This window comes from Terrapene carolina, unplaced genomic scaffold (assembly GCF_002925995.2).
Source record: "Terrapene carolina triunguis isolate 2854851 unplaced genomic scaffold, T_m_triunguis-2.0 Scaffold751, whole genome shotgun sequence".
NCBI classification, from domain to species: domain Eukaryota; kingdom Metazoa; phylum Chordata; order Testudines; family Emydidae; genus Terrapene; species Terrapene triunguis.
The window spans coordinates 854232-871114 of record NW_020665102.1 but is presented as its reverse complement, the minus strand read 5'-3'; the positions used below and the strand labels follow the sequence as shown (position 1 = coordinate 871114).

The following is a 16883-nucleotide window of genomic DNA, read 5'->3' as shown; positions in this document are numbered from 1 at the left end:
CAGGTCCCCCCCCCCAAAAAAACCAGCACAGGTGGCACCTGGCCCAGGTCTCTGGCATGGCTCAGCACAGATGGGTGTAGACAGGTGCCCTGGGCTCCCTCTGCCCCCCCTCCCCGCTACCAGGATGGCAGGGGCTAAGGGGGGATGGGGGGCTGGCACAGCCCTGGCATAGGGAGTGGGGGTCAGCAGATGCTTCAGTGAGGCCAGACCCTCATCGGGGCCTCGACCCAGCTCCTGCCAGGCTCCCTGCCGCCCTGACCCTGAGAAACCCTACAATAACGCACCAGAGCAGGCTGCCTCCCTCCGCTCTCTCCCCAGCTCTGGGAGGGGAGTGGGGGCTGGTGATTAGACCGGGGGGGGGGGGGGGGGGGGGCGGGGGGGCGGGGGGCCTCCCCCGGGCGGGGGGGGGGGGGGGGGGGGGGGGGTGAGGGCAGGGGGGGCGGGGAGCCAGGACTCCTGGGTTCTCTCACTGGCTCTGGGAGGGGAGTGGAGGCTAGTGGTTAGAGCACGGGGGGCTGGGAGCCAGGACTCCTGGGTTCTCTCCCTGGCTCTGGGAGGGGAGTGGGGGCTAGTGGTTAGAGCAGGGGGGGCTGGGAGCCAGGACTCCTGGGTTCTCTCCTTGGCTCCGGGAAGAGAGTGGGGGCTGGTGGGTTAGAGCAGGGGGGGCTGGGAGCCAGGACTCCTGGGTTCTCTCCCCGGCTCTGGGAGGGGAGTGGGGGTTGGGGGGGCGGGGTAGAGCCTTTTCCCATTGATGGGGAAATGGCGCCACCATGTGGCTGCAAAAAGCGCTGCAGCCAATGCGCTGCGGAGAGGAAGGCCTCCCGGGCTGTTCTAAGGCCCAGCCCTGGGCTGGGATTTCGGGGTGTGTCCCCCCCAGCAACGTGCTGTTCTGTGGGAGAGATATGCAGGCTGTGCAAGGCCCTGGGTTCGAACCCCAGCCCTGCCCCCAACCCCTGTATCCAGCAGGGACCCCCTGCAACAGCTCCCCCTGCTCTGACCCACTAGCCCCCACTCCCCTCCCAGAGCCGGGGAGAGAACCCAGGAGTCCTGGCTCCCAGCCCCCACCCCACTCGACCTCACCTCGTACAACCATCCCCTCCCCTCCCTTCTCCCAATATGGGGGGGGGGGTCTGATGTGGAGGGGCTGCTCAGTGTCGGTACCTCCCAGCTGCGCTGCCACCCACGCCCAGCAGGGGGAGCCCTGAGCTCGCTTCTCCCGGCCCCTTGCATTTGAGGGCGGGGGGGTGCTGGGCTTCTCCGTCCCACCGTTTCCAGCTCTTCCCGCCCCCCCCCCTCCGGTGCCCATTCATCACCCCCCCGTAATTCTTATACTTTATCTCAGAAACTCCAGGGTGGACCCAGGCGTCCGGCTGCGGGCTGGGAGGGGACCAGTCCACCCCTCCCCCATACACACTGGAGCGGGACTGGGGGGAGGTGAACTGTCCTACATAGCATCAGCAGCTCCCCCCCTCAGCAGAGCCTCACACTCCTAGCTGGGGTGGGTGACCTGGGGGGGGTGCACCCCGGGGGTGGGGGCCCTTTAAGAGTCACTGCGGCTGTGAGCGCAGCGCCCCTCCCCCTCCAGCTTTGGGGGGTGGGGGGCTGTGATCAGACTGTGGGAATCAGAGGCCCGGGGCTGGGGTGGGGAGAGGGGGTGTCAGAGTTCACCTTAGGAGAGAACTCAGGCCTCCTGGCTCCCAGGCCCCTCACCTCTAACCCCCCAGCCCCCACTCCCCTCCCAGAGCCGGGGAGAGAACCCAGGAGTCCTGGTTCCCAGCCCCCCCTGCTGTAACCCACCAGCCCCCACTCCCCTCCCAGTGCTGTGGAGAGAACCCAGGAGTCCTGGCTCCCAGCCCTCCCTGCTCTAACCCCCCAGTCCCCTCCCAGAGCCGCCAATCCATCTGCTTCCCTCCCACCATCCCTTGCCCTGGACTAATGGGCGGAGCCTGTTATGCTAATGAAGCCGAGGCTGCTGTGCACTGTGCAGCGAACCCTCCGGGACTGGGGGGAACCTCTCTGCCCCATCCCCACCACTTCCCCCCGCCCAACCCCATTTCCCCCTCTCCCGCACGGCTTCGGCCCCTCCCCCACTCCGACCCCAGATTCCCGGCAGCCCCTTCCGGGGACGGGGGGGGGGCTGCAGTCACCCTAAGGTTACGAGCCAGGATCCCTGGGGGTCCCCGCCCCCCATTGCTGTTGAGCCATGCAGGTCTCTATCGCCTGCACCGAGCAGAATCTGCGGAGCCGCAGCACAGAGGAGCGGCTCTGTGCGGGAGGGCGGGGGGTGCCGGCCCAGGGGGGCCCAGGGAATGGGGGGCACCAGCCCCCTAAGGGGGCCCGGGGTCTGGTGGCCGTGGCGGGGCTGCGAGCACCTGGCCAGAACCTGCCCCACATCGCGTTCCTGCTGCGGGAGTCCACCGGGCTGGCCACAGGAATGAAATACAGGTAGGGGGGCTGGGCCGGAGGGGAGTTGGGGAGACCTGGAGGGGGGGTTGGATTAGAGGGGGAATGGGGGCTGGGGACAGAAAGGGGGAGTTGGGGGCACCCATGGAGTGTAGGGGACATTGAGATGGATAAGAAGTGCTCCTGTCTCAGTGATTAGAGCAGGAGGGGCTGGGAGCTAGGTCTCCTGGGTTCTCTCCCAGCTCAGGGAGGGGAGTGGGGGGCTAGTGGGTTGGGAAGGGGCAGGGATTGGGGACAATTGGCCACACTTCATTCAACTTCCAATCACAGATACTCCAAGTCCTACCAGTTTAGTTTCCACTGGTGTATTATTGTAGGGGCGCTGGGGCTGTGTGTGCGGGTGTGTTTTTGTAGAGTCTCTGGGGGTACAGAGAGCTGTGATAGGGTAACTGGGCTCTGTACCCTCTTCCTACCCCCACCCTGGCAGGGGCCAATTAATTCTGTCCCATTTTACCCTTTAAATGGCTTTAAAATAATGCCCCTCCCCCCAGCTGTGGGTGCTAGTCCCCTTCCGTAAGGTGAGGGTAGTCCTGTGGCTGCAGGACTCCTGGGTTCTTTCCCCAGCTCTGGGAGGGGAATGGGGGCTGGTGGGTTAGAACAGGGGGGCTGGGAGCCAGGACTCCTGGGTTTGTTGCTCCCCAGACTAGCTGTGTGACCTCTGGCATGGCCTGTGGTCAGTGCCTCGGTTTCCCCTCTCTGCTCCGGCTGGAGATGCCCAGCTCCTGTGCCAGCCGGAGCAGCCGCAGTGAGCGAGAAGTTACTATAAATAGTTCCGAGATCCGCACCACCAGGAATAAGCCAGAGCCGTGGGGGAGATGGGACACTAGAGAATGTGTATCTGCCTCATATATGGGACACTTTGCCGAAATGCAGCCACCTCTGGGGCAGGGCGGCCGGTTATCCAGCGACCCCTCACCTGACGCTGAGATGCAGCCACCTCTGGGCGGGGGCGGCTGGTTACCCTGGGACCCCTCACCCGGCGCTGAGATGCGGCCACCTCTGGGGCGGGGTGGCTGGTTACCTGGGGATCCCTCGCCTGGCGCTGAGATGCAGCCACCTCTGGGGCAGCCCGGCTGGTTACACGGGGACCCCTCGCCTGGTGCTGAGATGCAGCCACCTCTGGGGCGGGGTGGCTGGTTACGCAGGGACCCTTGGCCCGGTGCTAAGCCCGGTGGGGCTCAAGGTAATCGAAGAGCATTAGCAGAGCTGGGGTGGAGGGTGCCCAGGGCTGGGCCAGCAGGGGGCTGCGGGTCGGGAGTGAGGGGCACCGGGACTCTCTGTCCTTGGGGGGGGGAGTCTGTAAACCCCCCCAATTCTGCTCTTTCTCCTGCAGAAATCTGGGTAAATCCGGGCTCCGTGTCTCCTGCCTCGGGCTTGGTGAGTTCTCGTGTCGGGGGCAGGTGGGTGGCGTGGGGAGCGCAGGCTGGGGGGATCCCGGTGGGGCTTGGGGGTCACTGGAAGGGCACAGACTAGGGAGGGTAGAGGGGGCTGTGCCCCCCCCAGCTCCTACACCCTCCCCCTCTCCTGGCTCATATCACCGATTCTCTCCCCCGCAGGCACCTGGGTGACGTTTGGCTCCCAGATCTCAGACGAGGTGAGTCCTGGGTCAGCCGGGGGTCCCTGTGAGATCCTGAGGGGCCAGCGCAGGTGAGGGGGGGCGGCTCGGAGCCGTGGGTCCCTCGCCTGACTCAGCTCTCTGCACCCCCAGACGGCGGAGAACGTGATGACCATCGCCTACGAGAACGGGGTCAACCTCTTCGACACGGCTGAGGTCTATGCTTCTGGCAAGTAGGTGTCCCTCCCCCTGCAAGGGAGAACCCAGGAGTCCTGGCTCCCAGCCCCCCCCCCCCAACCCATCAGCCCCAACTCCCCTCCCAGAGCCGGGGAGAGAACCCAGGAGTCCTGGCTCCCAGCCCCCCCTGCTCTAACCCCACCAGCCCCCACTCCCCTTCCAGAGCCGGGAGAGAACCCAGGAGTCCTGGCTAGGGAAGACTGTGTGGCTGGGTGGGGGGGTCTCCTTCTATTTCTCTATTTTCTCTTTCATCTGCTTTTTTTCCCCCCCTCTTCCCTTCAGGGCAGAAAAAACTCTGGGCAACATCCTGCGAAGCAAAGGCTGGAGGTAACCGGCTCCCCAATCTCCCTTCTGTAGGGGACACTATGGGGCAGGGACCAGGGTGGGGGGCTCAGCCCCTACCAGGGGGCAGCGCCAGTGGAGCTGGGCTGGGGGTCTCCCCATTGCCTGTCTAACCTGCCTCCCTTCCTTCCCCCAGGCGATCCAGCTACGTTGTCACCACCAAGATCTACTGGGGTGGCCAGTGAGTACTCAGAATGCCATGGGGCTGGGGGGTGGGGAATGGGGCAGGGGCCTGTCCCCTCTAGGGGGCGCCGGCTCCCATCCAGATCCATGTTTATCAATGAGATGAGTTTGCCGGGTCTCAGCCCAGTGTGGGGTGCGGGGGGGAGGCTGAGCCGGCCATGGGCCCTGAGGCCCCCTGTTCCCCCTGGGGGCAGGTCCCTATGGAGTGGCTTAGGGGACCCCCCCACCCTCAAATTTTAATCTCTCCCCCTCCAGGGCGGAGACGGAGCGGGGCCTCTCCCGGAAGCACATCATTGAGGGTGAGATGCGGATGAGGGGGGCAGCACTGGGGTGGGGTGGAGCTGGGGGCGGGGCAGGGTTTGGGCTGACGGGGGCGGAGCTGAGGGGAGGGGGGCAGCAGGAGGGGGTGCGGGTAGGATTTGGGGGCCTCAGGAGAGATGGAGCAAGGGATGGGGTGGGGGCTAGCAGGATTCAGGGGGGCTGGGCAGGTGGGGGGGGTGCTGTGGGGGGGGAGCAGCAGAAGAGGGGGGTGGGTTAGGAGGGGGGGCTGGGCGGGGGGGGGAGCATGGGGGGCGTCCATCCCAGGGGGGAGTGAGGGGCACCGGGACTCTGTGAGGAGGAGTCTGTGGGGGGAGGAATCTGTGGCAGGTGGCAGGATTCAGGGGGCCTTGTGGGGTGGGGGGTCCCTGCGCCCCCCCGACTGACCCCCCCCCGCCATGCCCCCCCCCAGGGCTGAGGGGGTCGCTGGAGCGGCTGCAGCTGGACTACGTTGATATCGTCTTCGCCAACCGCATGGACGCCAACAGCCCCATGGAAGGTGGGTCCTGCCCCCCCGTTGGCTCCGCCCCCTCCGTGCCCCTCCCCCCGTCCCTTCAGCATTGCCTCTCCGGGGCACCCCCAGCCCATCATCGACAGCCCTCGCGCGTGTGTGTGTGTCTTCCCCTCCCCCCCGGGATATCTCATGGGGGGGTTGTGGGGGGATGGGCCCCCCATATCTTCCCCTCACCTCTGTCTGCTTCCCCCCGCAGAGTATGACCCCAACTTCCGCCTACTGCTACTGGAAGGTACTGGAGAGACCCCCTGTAGACCCCCACCCCATGGAAACCCTCTATAGCCCCATAGACACCCCCAAACTCCTATAGATCCTCCCAGAACCTATAGACCCCATAGGCCCAGCGTTGTGGGCTAGAGACCCCCTGAACTCGCATTGACACCCCCAAACCCCAGAGACCCCCTGAACCCCTGCAGACCCCCCAAAATCCATAGACCTGGCCCCATAGGGCGGAGACCCCCCTGAATGCTCATTGACCCCCCCCAACCTCATAGAACCCCATAGATCTGGCCCCGTAGGATAGAAATCCCCGAAACCCCATAGTTGCCCCTTAAAACCAATAGAACCTGAATGCCCCACAAACTTCCTTGCTCTCCCTCCCCCCCCCCCCCCCCCACACACACACACATGGACCCGGCACTGTAGGGCAGAGATTCCCCGAACTCCCTAGAACCCCGTTAACCCCCCTTGTTCTCCAAACCCCAGAGACCTCCCCATTGACCCAGTCCCGCCCCAAAGCCCCCTAGAATCCCATAGCCCCTGACCCCCATTGACCAAGCAGTGTAGGATAGAGACCCCATGCTGGGTCACTGTGGTGTTCACGGGACTCTACCCTACAGGTCTGGCTCTATACGTATGTGTCAGTGCAGAGGGGTGTCTGCTCGTACTGTAATGTTTGAGATGGGGGTGGAACCTGCCTGCAGCCAGACAGACACAGATCCTAACAGGCCCATGGCTGGCACATCCCTCGGAGATGACTCGGCCCAGGTCCCACCTCTGTCTGCTCTGGTTCTGCAGTCTGGGTGTGAAAAACCGCCCTCAGTAGGTTTCAGAGTCAACACCCCATTGCGCTAAATAGGGCCGTATCACGTCTCTCCTGGGGCCAGCTAGGAGTGAATTCATCACCAGAAATAACCCGGTCACTGAGATAAATTGGGCCAGGTCACAGGTCTGTCCGCAGAGTGGGCAGGAAATGCTGCCATCAGTAGGTTTCAGAGTCAACGGTCCATTGAGCTAAATGGTAGCGGCCCCCATATCTGTCAGTGCTATTGAGATGTATTTGCCCATCAGTAGGGGCCAGGATTAACACTCCCATTGGTATCCCTGCCAGCAGGTCATAGGTCTGACAGAGCCATTGTTCCACAGGCCAGGCTAAAATGTGATATCAGTAGGGTTCAGAGTGAACGTTGTTATATAGGGAGTGTCTCTGGCACAGCTGTTCTGCAGGCAGGGCTAACAATCACTGTCAGCAGAGTTCAGAGTTAATGCTGCGCGCGCGGCCGCAGGTAACGTCTCTGCTGGCGCTAGGAATGGCTATCAGTAGGGTTCAGAGTGAACACTCACTCTTATCTAGCGGGGCAGGAGGTTGCTCGAGCTCAGCTATCGTCCTGCAGGCAGGGCTAACATTCCCCATCAGTCAGGTTCAGAGTTAACACCGTGTGAGTGGCCGCAGGTTGCGTCTCTGCCAGCGCTAGGAACGGCCATCAGTAGGGTTCAGAGTGAACACGGCACCCAAGTGGGGCTCAGGTCCCACAGCTTTGAGCGGCTGGGGTTTGAAAATGGGGCTCCCCCGGTAGGGGGGAAGCGGGGGTCCTCGGCTAACCTGTCTCCCCTCTTCCCCCCCCCCCCCGTGCCCAGAGATCGTGCGGGCCATGACTTACGTCATCAACCAGGGCATGGCCATGTACTGGGGCACCTCGCGCTGGAGCGCCATGGAGATCATGGTGAGTGACCCGCCTGCACCGGGAATTGGGGGGGGCGGGGCAGAGGGCACCCCTGGTTTGGGGGGGAGCAGGGTAGAGGGAGGGGACGGGGCCCCCAGGCAGGGGGAGCCTTTCAGGGGCCCGTGCCAGGGAGGACGATGCCAGGAGGCATGGGGGAATACCGGGGAGGGTGTCCCCTGGCCACGCCCGTCTCACCCCCCCGCCCCCCATGCTCCACAGGAGGCGTATTCAGTGGCCCGGCAGTTCAACCTCGTGCCGCCGGTGTGCGAACAGGCCGAGTACCACATGTTCCAGCGCGACAAGGTGGAGTCGCAGCTCCCCGAGCTCTACCACAAGATCGGTGGGTGCCCGCACCGGGGGGGGGGCGGACGGGGCCTGGGGGGGAGGGGGTCCATGGGGCAGGGTGTTGAGAGGGAGGAGTGGGGAGCTGGGGTGGAGGGGATCTGTGGGGCAGATGATGGGTGGGGGGGATCCATGGGGGTGGAGGGGATCTTTGGGGTGGGTGATGGGTGGAGGGGGATCCATGGCGCAGGGTGTGGGGGGAGGAGTGGGGAGCTGGGGATGAAGGGGATCTGTGGGATAGATGATGGGCGGGGGGATCCATGGGGCAGGGTGTTGTGGGGGAGGAGTGGGGAGCTGGAGGTGGAGGGGAGGAGGTTGGGGGGTCCATGAGGCAGGGTGTTGGAGGGTGCAGATGGGGTAGAAGGGACCTGTGGGGCAGGTCCCATGGGGGAGGGGATGAGGATGGGAGGATCTGTGGGGCGAAGGGGGAGGGGCGGGGGGCGTCGCTGGGGGGGAGCTAATCCCTCTTTTCCCCCCCAGGTGTGGGTGCCGTTACCTGGTCCCCCCTGGCCTGCGGCCTCATCACCGGCAAGTATGAGGAACGGGTCCCCGAGAACTGTCGGGCTGCCATCAAGGTACAGGGGCCTCCCCCACGCCCTGCCGGGACCCCCCACCCCCACCCCATCCATGCCTCTGCGTCCCCAGTGCCCCGGTGGCCCTGCACCCCCATCTGGGCTCCCCCTGCCCCTCCACCCCCTAAACCCCCCCACTCCCCCCGGCACCGCCTGACGCCCTGTCCCCCCCACCCAGGGCTATCAGTGGCTGAAGGAGAAGCTGCAGAGCGACGACGGGCGGAAGCAACAGGCCAAGATCAAGGAGCTGCAGCCCATCGCCGAGCGTCTGGGCTGCACCGTGGCCCAGCTGGCGATCGGTGAGGAACAGGCCCTGCCCCAGGGTGGCACTGTGGGGTGCTGTGGGGCAGGGAGTGGGTCAGGGGGCTCAGCAGGGGGTGCTCTCACCTGGTAGGCAGGGCTGGCCCCAGGGTAGTGCTAGGGGGCGCTGTGGGGCAGGGAGTGGAGCAGGGGGCTCATCAGGGGGCACTCTCCCCTGGCAGGCAGGGGGGACTGCCACCCACAGGCCCTTTCCACCTCCCCGTCTCTGCCCCACAGCCTGGTGCCTGCGCTCTGAGGGCGTCAGCTCCGTCCTGCTCGGAGTGTCCAGCGCCGAACAGCTGATCGAGAACCTCGGAGCCATCCAGGTGAGCGCCCCTCCCCCGCCGTGCCCCCCCAGCTCTGGGAGGGGAGTGGGGGCTGGTGGGTCAGAGCAGGGAGGCCTGGGAGCCAGGACCCCTGGGTTCTCTCCCCGGCTTTGGGAGGGGAGGGGAGGGGAGTGGGGGCTGGGGGTTAGAACAGGGGGGCCTGGGAGCCAGGACCCCTGGGTTCTCTCCCCGGCTTTGGGAGGGGTGTGGGGGCTGCTGGGTCAGAGCAGGGGGGCTGGGAGCCAGGACTCCTGGGTTCTCTCCCCGGCTCTGGGAGGGGAGTGGGGGCTGGTGGGTTAGAGCAAGGGGGGCTGGGAGCCAGGACTCCTGGGTTCTCTCCCAGCAGGGGGAGTGGCATTGGCCCGGGGGATCTCACCCCCCCCCTCCCGGCAGGTGCTGGCCCAGCTGACCCCGCCCGTCATTCAGGAAATCGACGCCCTCCTGGGCAACAAGCCCAATACGAAAAAAGAGTCCCGGGCGTAGGGACACATCGGCGCCCGGGACTGTGCATGCCCTTGTCCCACCGGACTGCGTATCCCTCTGCCCGGCTCTCTGCACTGCTGGGGAGGAGGAGCCACTTAGCGCATGACCCAAGACCACCCACCTCCCCCGTATCTTCCTGGTGCTTCGACCTATCCCCACTGCCGGCATGAGCCAGGGGATTGGCGGGTGAAAGGCCCCGCCCTCCCCGCCAGCTTTCGCGCCGGATCTCGCCGGCCGCTTCGCCTCCCGCCGTATCCATGCTCTCGTTTTTAAAGGGATGGGCCACTGCCTCGGCGCGGGATTCATCGATCCATCTAATTAACCCAGCCGACGTGGAGAATGGGGGGCACTTGTGTCTTTCCCTGCGCACCCTCAGTTGGCTCCGGTGTGGCCTTGGGCCTCTGTCTCCTCCCCCCCCCCCCCCAGCTGGCTGGTGCCCCCTGCTGGGGACTTGGGGAATTCCCTTGGGGGGACTATTTTTCTCTCCCTGCCCCCCCTTTCCCGGTGGCGGAAGGATATTGATCAAATCCACCCAGGACATGTTTCTTTCTCCACTTTAAATGAAAAAACAACAAAACCCATCTATCATCCAGAGCCAGCTTTTCCTATAGCAATAATGCTCTAGCGAGGGGGAGGGCGAGGGGGGGCTACAAGCCCCCCCCCCCCCCGGGAGACCCCCCCCCCCCCTGCTTTCGCACAATCCTGGCTTCCGGCTGGTGGCTGGACAGATGGGCCCCGTCCTCTCGGGGTTGGTGGACTCTGTACAGAAACGAGAGCGGCACTTCCGATTCTCCCGGGGGACCAAGGGGCCTTGCTACCGGCAAACACCCAGAGGAATGCCGGGGGGACAGGACCCAGGAGTCCGGGACAAAGTCTCCACTCCCCCTCCCCTGAAACGTCCTTTTCCTTCGCTTCCTGGCCTACGTTCTCATGGAGTTGCAGGCGGCAGTTCAGCAGCTGCCATGACTCGCCCCAGAGGTGGCCGCATCTCAGGGCCGGGCGAGGGGTCCCTATGTAACCAGCCTCTCCCCCCTCCCCCCCCAGAGGTGGCTGCATCTCAGCGCCAGGCGAGGGGGCCCTCTGTAACCAGCCACCCCACCTCAGAGGTGGCTGCCTCTCGGCACTGAACGGGATCCAATCTCTCACCAGCTCCGGGCAACAGCTGCTGAGCATGTCACTGTAACATAGCCCAGGACCGGCTCCAACGGGGCCTACGGCAGACGGCCCCAGCTCTGCCCCGGGGTCTGGGCACGGTTCCATCCCCACCCTGAACTGGGCTCCTTTTCCGCAAACCCTGTGTGAACCTGCAGTGCACCTCAAGAGCCAGTAGGGAGCGCATTTTTCTTAGATCCCACCAGATGAGTTTAAGACGTGGGAGGGGAATTAAACTCCGGGGTGGGTTAGAGCAGAAGGGGGCTGGGAGCCAGGACTCCTGAGTTCTCTCCCCGGCTCTGGGAGGGGACTGGGGGCTGGTGGTTAGAGCAGGGGGGGCTGGGAGCCAGGACGCCTGGGTTCTCTGCTCCGCTCTGGGTGGGGAGTGGGGGCTAGTGGTGAGAGCAGGGGGGCTGGGAGCCAGGACGCCTGGGTTCTCTGCTCCGCTCTGGGTGGGAGTGGGGGCTAGTGGTGAGAGCAGGGGGGCTGGGAGCCGGGACCCTGGGTTCTATTCGTAGCTGATGCTGTCTGTGACCTTGGCCATGTTCTCTGCTGTTCATAATGAGCCACTTGAAAGGCAGGTTTTGCAGCTGAATGGATGTTTGCTCCGCAGCAGTGCGTGAAACGAGCTTAGAATAGCCCAAGGCCTGAAATAGCTGAGGGGCTGCAGGTCGGGAGTGAGGGGCACCGGCAGGGCTGGAGGGGCCCCGGGGCGGGGCTAGCAGGGGCTGCGGGTCGGGAGTCAGGGGCACTGGCAGAGCTGGGGTGTGGGGGGTTCAGGTGTGGGTCTATCTCAGGGCTATGCCTCCCCTCCCACGTGATGCGGTGCATTGCAGGTCGTTCTGTTGGGCCCTCCAGTTGGGCCCCCCTGCCCTGTAGCTTCACCCCACACAGAGCCCCCCCCCGGCCCAGAGATTTTTGGGGTTTGGCTGTGGAAGCTTCGCTCTTTTCGGAAGAAGGTTGAAATGTAAAAAGGGAAATAATAAATCAGTAACCAACCGAACCTGGTGCTGCCTGTCTTCTTCCAGTGGGTCAGTAGGGGGCAGTGAAGGGGCCACATGGCTAGGCGAGGGGTCCCTGTGTAACCAGCCACCCCACCCCAGAGGTGGCTGCATCTCAGCGCCAGGCGAGGGGTCCCTGTGTAACCAGCCGCCCCGCCACAGAGGTGGCTGCATCTCAGGGCTGGGTGAAGGGTCCTTGGGTAACCAGCTGCCCCACCTCTTCCCCCCACAGCATCACCCCGAAGTGGGGCTCCCGCGTAACCCCCCCAGTGCATCCCGACGTAGTGGCTACGTTTTTCCCCCCTACCTAAGGCTGTTTTTCATGCTGCTCCCCTGGGTAGTTTCAGCCCCATCCCCCAGCTGAGCGTCCCCCTCCACCCCACAGAGACCGGCCAGTCCCGGCTTGTCCCCCGGGCCCCTCAGCAGACGGCGTGTGGACAACTGGGGTTACGCTTGGAAAGCACTGGGCTGAGCCCGGGGCGGGAGCGTGGCTGAGATCGGGCCCATAAAGGCGGCCTGCATCAGCCCCGGTGCCATGCCGGTCACGACCGGGGAGCCTGGCGCGTGCTGGGTTGGACAGGACCGACGTGTGGCCAGGGCCTCGGCAGCCGGGAAAGTCCCTGGAGAGCCGCTGACTCATCGGTAATCGAGTCACACGGGTGGTGGCGACGGGCCAGCGCACGCAGGCAGCGCGTTTCTGGAGGCTTCCCGGCTCCCGGAAGGGGGGCGCGTGGCAGGAACCAGGATTCCTGGGTTCTCTCCCCAGCTCTGGGAGGGGAGTGTGGTCTAGTGGTTAGAGCCGGGGGGCTGGGAGCCAGAACTCCTGCGTTCTCTCCCCGGCTCTGGGAAGGGGAGTGAGGTGTAGTGGTTAGAGCTGGGGTGCTGGGAGCCCGGATTCCTGGGTTCTCTCCCCAGCTCTGGGAGGAGAGTGGGGACTGGTGGGTTAGAGCAGGGGGGGCTGGGAGTCAGGACTCCTGGGTTCTCTCCCCAGCTCTGGAAGGGGAGTGAGGTGTAGTGGTTAGAGCCGGGGGCTGGGAGCCAGGACTCCTGGGTTCTCTCCCTGGCTCTGGGAGGGGAGTGGGGCTAGCTCCCACTCCCCCCCAAAACAACCCCCAAACCCCCCAATGTCCATCCGACGCGCCAGTCGTTTGCTACATGACTGAGTTCGGATCAGGCCAATATCTCGCTAATCCCGGCGGAGAATAACAGAGGGGACAAAATACTTGACCCATAAACCCAGTTAGACTCTTATTCACTTCGGAGTCAATCCAGTCATTTCACTGGAGTCTATGGGCCGATCCCCCGCTCGCTCTGGAGTCAATCCAGAGTCACTCCACCGGAGTCTATGGTCTGATCCCCCGCTCGCTCACTCCGGAGTCAATCCAGAGTCACTCCACTGGAGTCACTGGGGCCGACTCCCACTCCCTCACTCCAGAGTCAATCAGGAGTCACTCCACAGGAGCACTGGGACAATCACCCCCACACACACACTCATTCAGGCGTCAATCAGACGTCACTCCACATCTTGGCTGTAACCCCCTTGCCCTGTGTGACGCCGGGCCGCCCAGTGCAAGAACAGGGGCTGGCACGGTCCGCCACGCTGCCCCCTCTATGGCATATCGGCGCCCAACTCCCACGGGCAGTCCCTGCTCTTCCACCTTCTCGCGCCTGGCTGGGCGGCCCCACGCGCCGCGTCCCAAACCCGCCTGATCACGTCCTGTTCGCTAATTCGCCTCTTCCTCTTCACCCCTCGGGTGCAGTGACACCCCAGTTACAGCCGTGCCAGGAAAGTGGCTGGTCTGGCCCAGCCAGCCGCCAGGCCCACAGTAATTAGCCGACAAATTTCATGCTTCCTCAGCCAGGCACGTGGGGATAACGCGCCTCCCGTGACCGAGGGAGGCTGGCCGGGCACGTGGTGGCTTCAATCTCCAGAGACAGGTGGGTGGGGCTGTGTGCCTCAGTTTCCCCACCTCTTTGGCTAGTCTTTGGAGCAGTGCCCGTTGCTCGCCGGGAGTCTGTGCAGCACCTGGCACAATGTGGGGGGCCCAGATCTGGTTGGCTGCGCTTGCAGCTTCCATAAGACTGTGTGATTATTTCGCAGGGCTGGGAGGGGATAGCAGTGGGGCTGCGGGTCAGGAGTGAGGGGCACCAGCAGAACTGGGGGGAAGCCCAGGGCTGGGGGGTCAGTTTGCTCAGCCCCCTTTCCGGGTTACAATCCCAGCCGCTGGCGCCGGGTTGAGTAATCCTGGGAAAACCGGTTCCTGGGATTATGCAAATCCCGGTGGAAGCTGGCACGGTGCCCGGGGCTGGGAAATCAGGCCAGGACCCAACCCCCGGCGCGCACCTCTCTGCCCAGCCCCCACTCCGAGCCCTGCAGAGCCGGCGCCCCCGAATGGGGACAGGCCCCTGCCCCATTCCCTGCCCCCCTGAGTCAGCCAGTCCCCGCCCTGGGGCCAGGTGGGAGCCAGCGCCCCCGAGAGGGGACAGACCCCTGCCCCATTCCCTGCCCCCCTGAGCCAGCCAGTCCCCGCCCTGGGGCCGGGTGGGAGCCAGCACCCCCTAGAGGGGACAGGCCCCTGCCCCATTCCCTGCCCCCTGAGCCAGCCGGTCCCCACCCTGGGGCCAGGTGGGAGCCGGGGGGGAGAAAGGCCTGGGTCCGTCCCCCGTACCGGAGAGGAGGGGGTTAAGAGCCAGCCCCGGGGGCGGGACGCCTGTAGCTTTCTGGCTGTGTGGCATGTAGGCACCTGGTGTATTTATTTACCCGCTGGGAATGACTCACGGGTTGTGGCTGGTGGGTGTGAGTCAGAAGTTGGGAAATCGGCCATGCGGCAGGGCACAGGCCGCCGGGTCATCTCCCCGTTCCCAGAAGCTATTTGCCTCAGGGGTCACACGGGCACCTAGATCCCCTCTGTAGCTCCCAGGCCCCCCGATTCACCCCAACGCCCCCAGGCCCAGCCCAGACTCCAGTAAAACCAAGGCCCGCCGGCAGCGAACGGGACAGGCCAAGGTTCCTGCTGGTCTGCGGGTGTCCGAAACCTGTTGCAACCCCGAGCCAGGCAGACAACAGGAAACCCCCCTGCACCAGCTGGGGTCTGGGGAGGGGAAATCAGGCTGGTTGTAGGATGGGGGAGGGATAGCTCAGTGGTTTGAGCATTGGCCTGCTAAACGCAGGGTTGTGAGTTCAATCTTTGAGGGGGCCATGTTAGGGATCTGGGGCAAAAATCTGTCTGGGGATTGGTCCTGCTTTGAGCAGGGGGTTGGACTAGATACCTCCTGAGGTCCCTTCCAACCCTGATATTCTATGATTCTATGACAGTCGGAGAAGGGATAGTTGGGGTACACAGGTGCTGGAGAGGAAAGCGGATGTTTGGGACATAAACACACCCGATCTATCAATCGCCCACGCACAACCCGCGGGGGGGACACCACAAATGTACCACCACCAGGGCGGTCGGCCTGGAGACGCCATAGACGACCATGGTCGCGGGTACACCAGCGCACAGCCAGACGAACCGGCACACTGCGCCGCCACCCGCACCATGACCGTCGCCATACCCCCGCTCGCAGGCAACAGGTAATGCACTGGAGATGGGGCCAGAGACAGCCGCACAACCACACAGCCGCCCAATGCGCCAACCCCGTGGCGAATTGCAAGCACCCAGCCACCCCTGCTCTAACCACTAGCCCCCACTCCCCTCCCAGAACAGGGAGAGAACCCAGAACCTGGCTCCCAACCCCCCACTCTAACCACCCATCCAGGCCCACTGTTGACAAGGGAGCCCAGCTATTTGCTAACGACTCCAGCCGCTGCTGGCTCCGGCCGCTCTGGGGCTGGGACGCTGGGCTGGGCCTGCCGACTCCACTTGGATCCAGGCCAGGGCCCGTCACCTGCAGGAAGAGCAAATGACGCATGGTTGGACCAGCAGCTGGGGGATGACCTCATCCTACCCCCGTGGTATCCTGCCACTCCCTCTCCTCAGCCCCTTTCCGGTGCAGGAAACCAAGGCAGCATTGAGGGCCCGCCGAGAAACGCGGCCACCTCTGGGGTGGGACGCAGCAGCCGTGTAACAGCCGCAGAGGAACAGTGCATAGGGATTGCTCACCTAGCACTCCAATGCAGCCACCTCTGCGGTGGCACGCGGCAGCTGGGTAACAGCCCCAGAGCAACGCTGCCTAGGGATCGCTGGCCCGGGACCGGAATGCAGCCACTTCTGGGGCAGGGCACCACTGAGGTTTAACAGCCGCATGACACGATCGTTTAGGACAGGATGTGCAAGAACCATGTTAGGAAGCTGGAATAGGCGGACGGGGCAGGGGGAGGCCGTAAGCCATGGGGTCCTGTCAGAACAACAGCCGGACCCACCGGGGGGCCCACATGCCCAGTCCTGTAAAGCACGGAGGGTCAGTCCAGGCCCTCGGCTGGATTGAAGGCTGAAGGGAGAGCTCAGTCTAGTGGCTGGGGCTCTGGGCGTGGGCACCCAAGTCTATCCCCACCTTGGGCTATCACTTCCACCCTCTCGGTGACTCAGTTTCCCCACCTAGCCTTTGCCTATTGAGATTGATTGCTCTTTTGAGGCAGGGGCTGTCTGCATCCGCGCCGTACCCGGCATGACGGGGCCCCAATCTCGGTCGGGGTCCGTGCCGGGACCGTTACATACGACAGTGATGCGCAGAAATAGTGACCGTGTCCTGCAGAGACAGAGGGACGCTGGTATTTCTGTGCCTGCGGCCGAGCCATTCCGGCAAACGCAGCCGGCCAGCCAGACTTGGCGGCGTTAAGTAGCCTGCGCAGAGACCCCGAGCCCCGCCGGAGAGCCGGTCCCCTCAGAGGGGAATTATTTATGATTTCTCTCTGGCGGGCGCCCAGGGGCCCCAGGCCCGGCTGAGGGCTGCGCCGGGGGCACGCACAGGAGGCCGGCAGAGGCGTGAGGGGAAGCGACGGGTTTCGGACGGACGGAAACAGGCCGTTTGCCAGGGGGGCAGGGGGGCGCAGAGCGGTCTGGGCTCTGCCAGGGAACCAGGGTTAGGGGATCCCCTCGGCCCGGCAGCTGGAGACGCCGCCCTGGGGTTTCCCAAACCAAGCTCCTTCGGTCGGCTGCTCTGTGCCTCCTTTTACAGCGGGAGAAAGTGACACCGTGACAGGCCCAAGGTC

At 64.5% G+C, this 16883-nt stretch overlaps 1 protein-coding gene across 2 annotated transcripts; it reads left to right on the top strand.

Moving 5' to 3' along the window:
* Positions 1–2088: 2088 nt before the first annotated feature.
* KCNAB3 (potassium voltage-gated channel subfamily A regulatory beta subunit 3) lies at positions 2089–9662 on the top strand. 2 transcript variants are annotated; one of them, XM_026660336.1, is made up of 14 exons: positions 2089–2445; positions 3797–3840; positions 4020–4057; positions 4172–4251; positions 4538–4582; positions 4734–4778; positions 5036–5079; positions 5511–5597; positions 7470–7555; positions 7775–7895; positions 8378–8472; positions 8648–8768; positions 9007–9095; positions 9489–9662. In XM_026660336.1, exons 1-14 carry the CDS (start codon positions 2204–2206, stop codon positions 9576–9578), a joined length of 1227 nt encoding a protein of 408 aa, XP_026516121.1. In that variant the 5' UTR covers positions 2089–2203; the 3' UTR covers positions 9579–9662. The 2 variants fall into 2 exon arrangements, with proteins under 2 accessions (XP_026516121.1, XP_026516122.1); XM_026660337.1 differs by lacking the exons at positions 7775–7895; positions 8378–8472.
* The last annotated feature ends 7221 nt before the right edge of the window (positions 9663–16883 follow it).

Bases quoted from the DNA above. Each gene is read 5' to 3' on its own strand.
- KCNAB3 (XM_026660336.1), top strand. From the start codon at position 2,204: ATGCAGGTCTCTATCGCCTGCACCGAGCAGAATCTGCGGAGCCGCAGC. The intron at 3,841-4,019 runs GTGAGTTCTCGT...TCTCCCCCGCAG, and splicing joins TGTCTCCTGCCTCGGGCTTG to GCACCTGGGTGACGTTTGGC. The intron at 4,058-4,171 runs GTGAGTCCTGGG...CTGCACCCCCAG, and splicing joins GCTCCCAGATCTCAGACGAG to ACGGCGGAGAACGTGATGAC.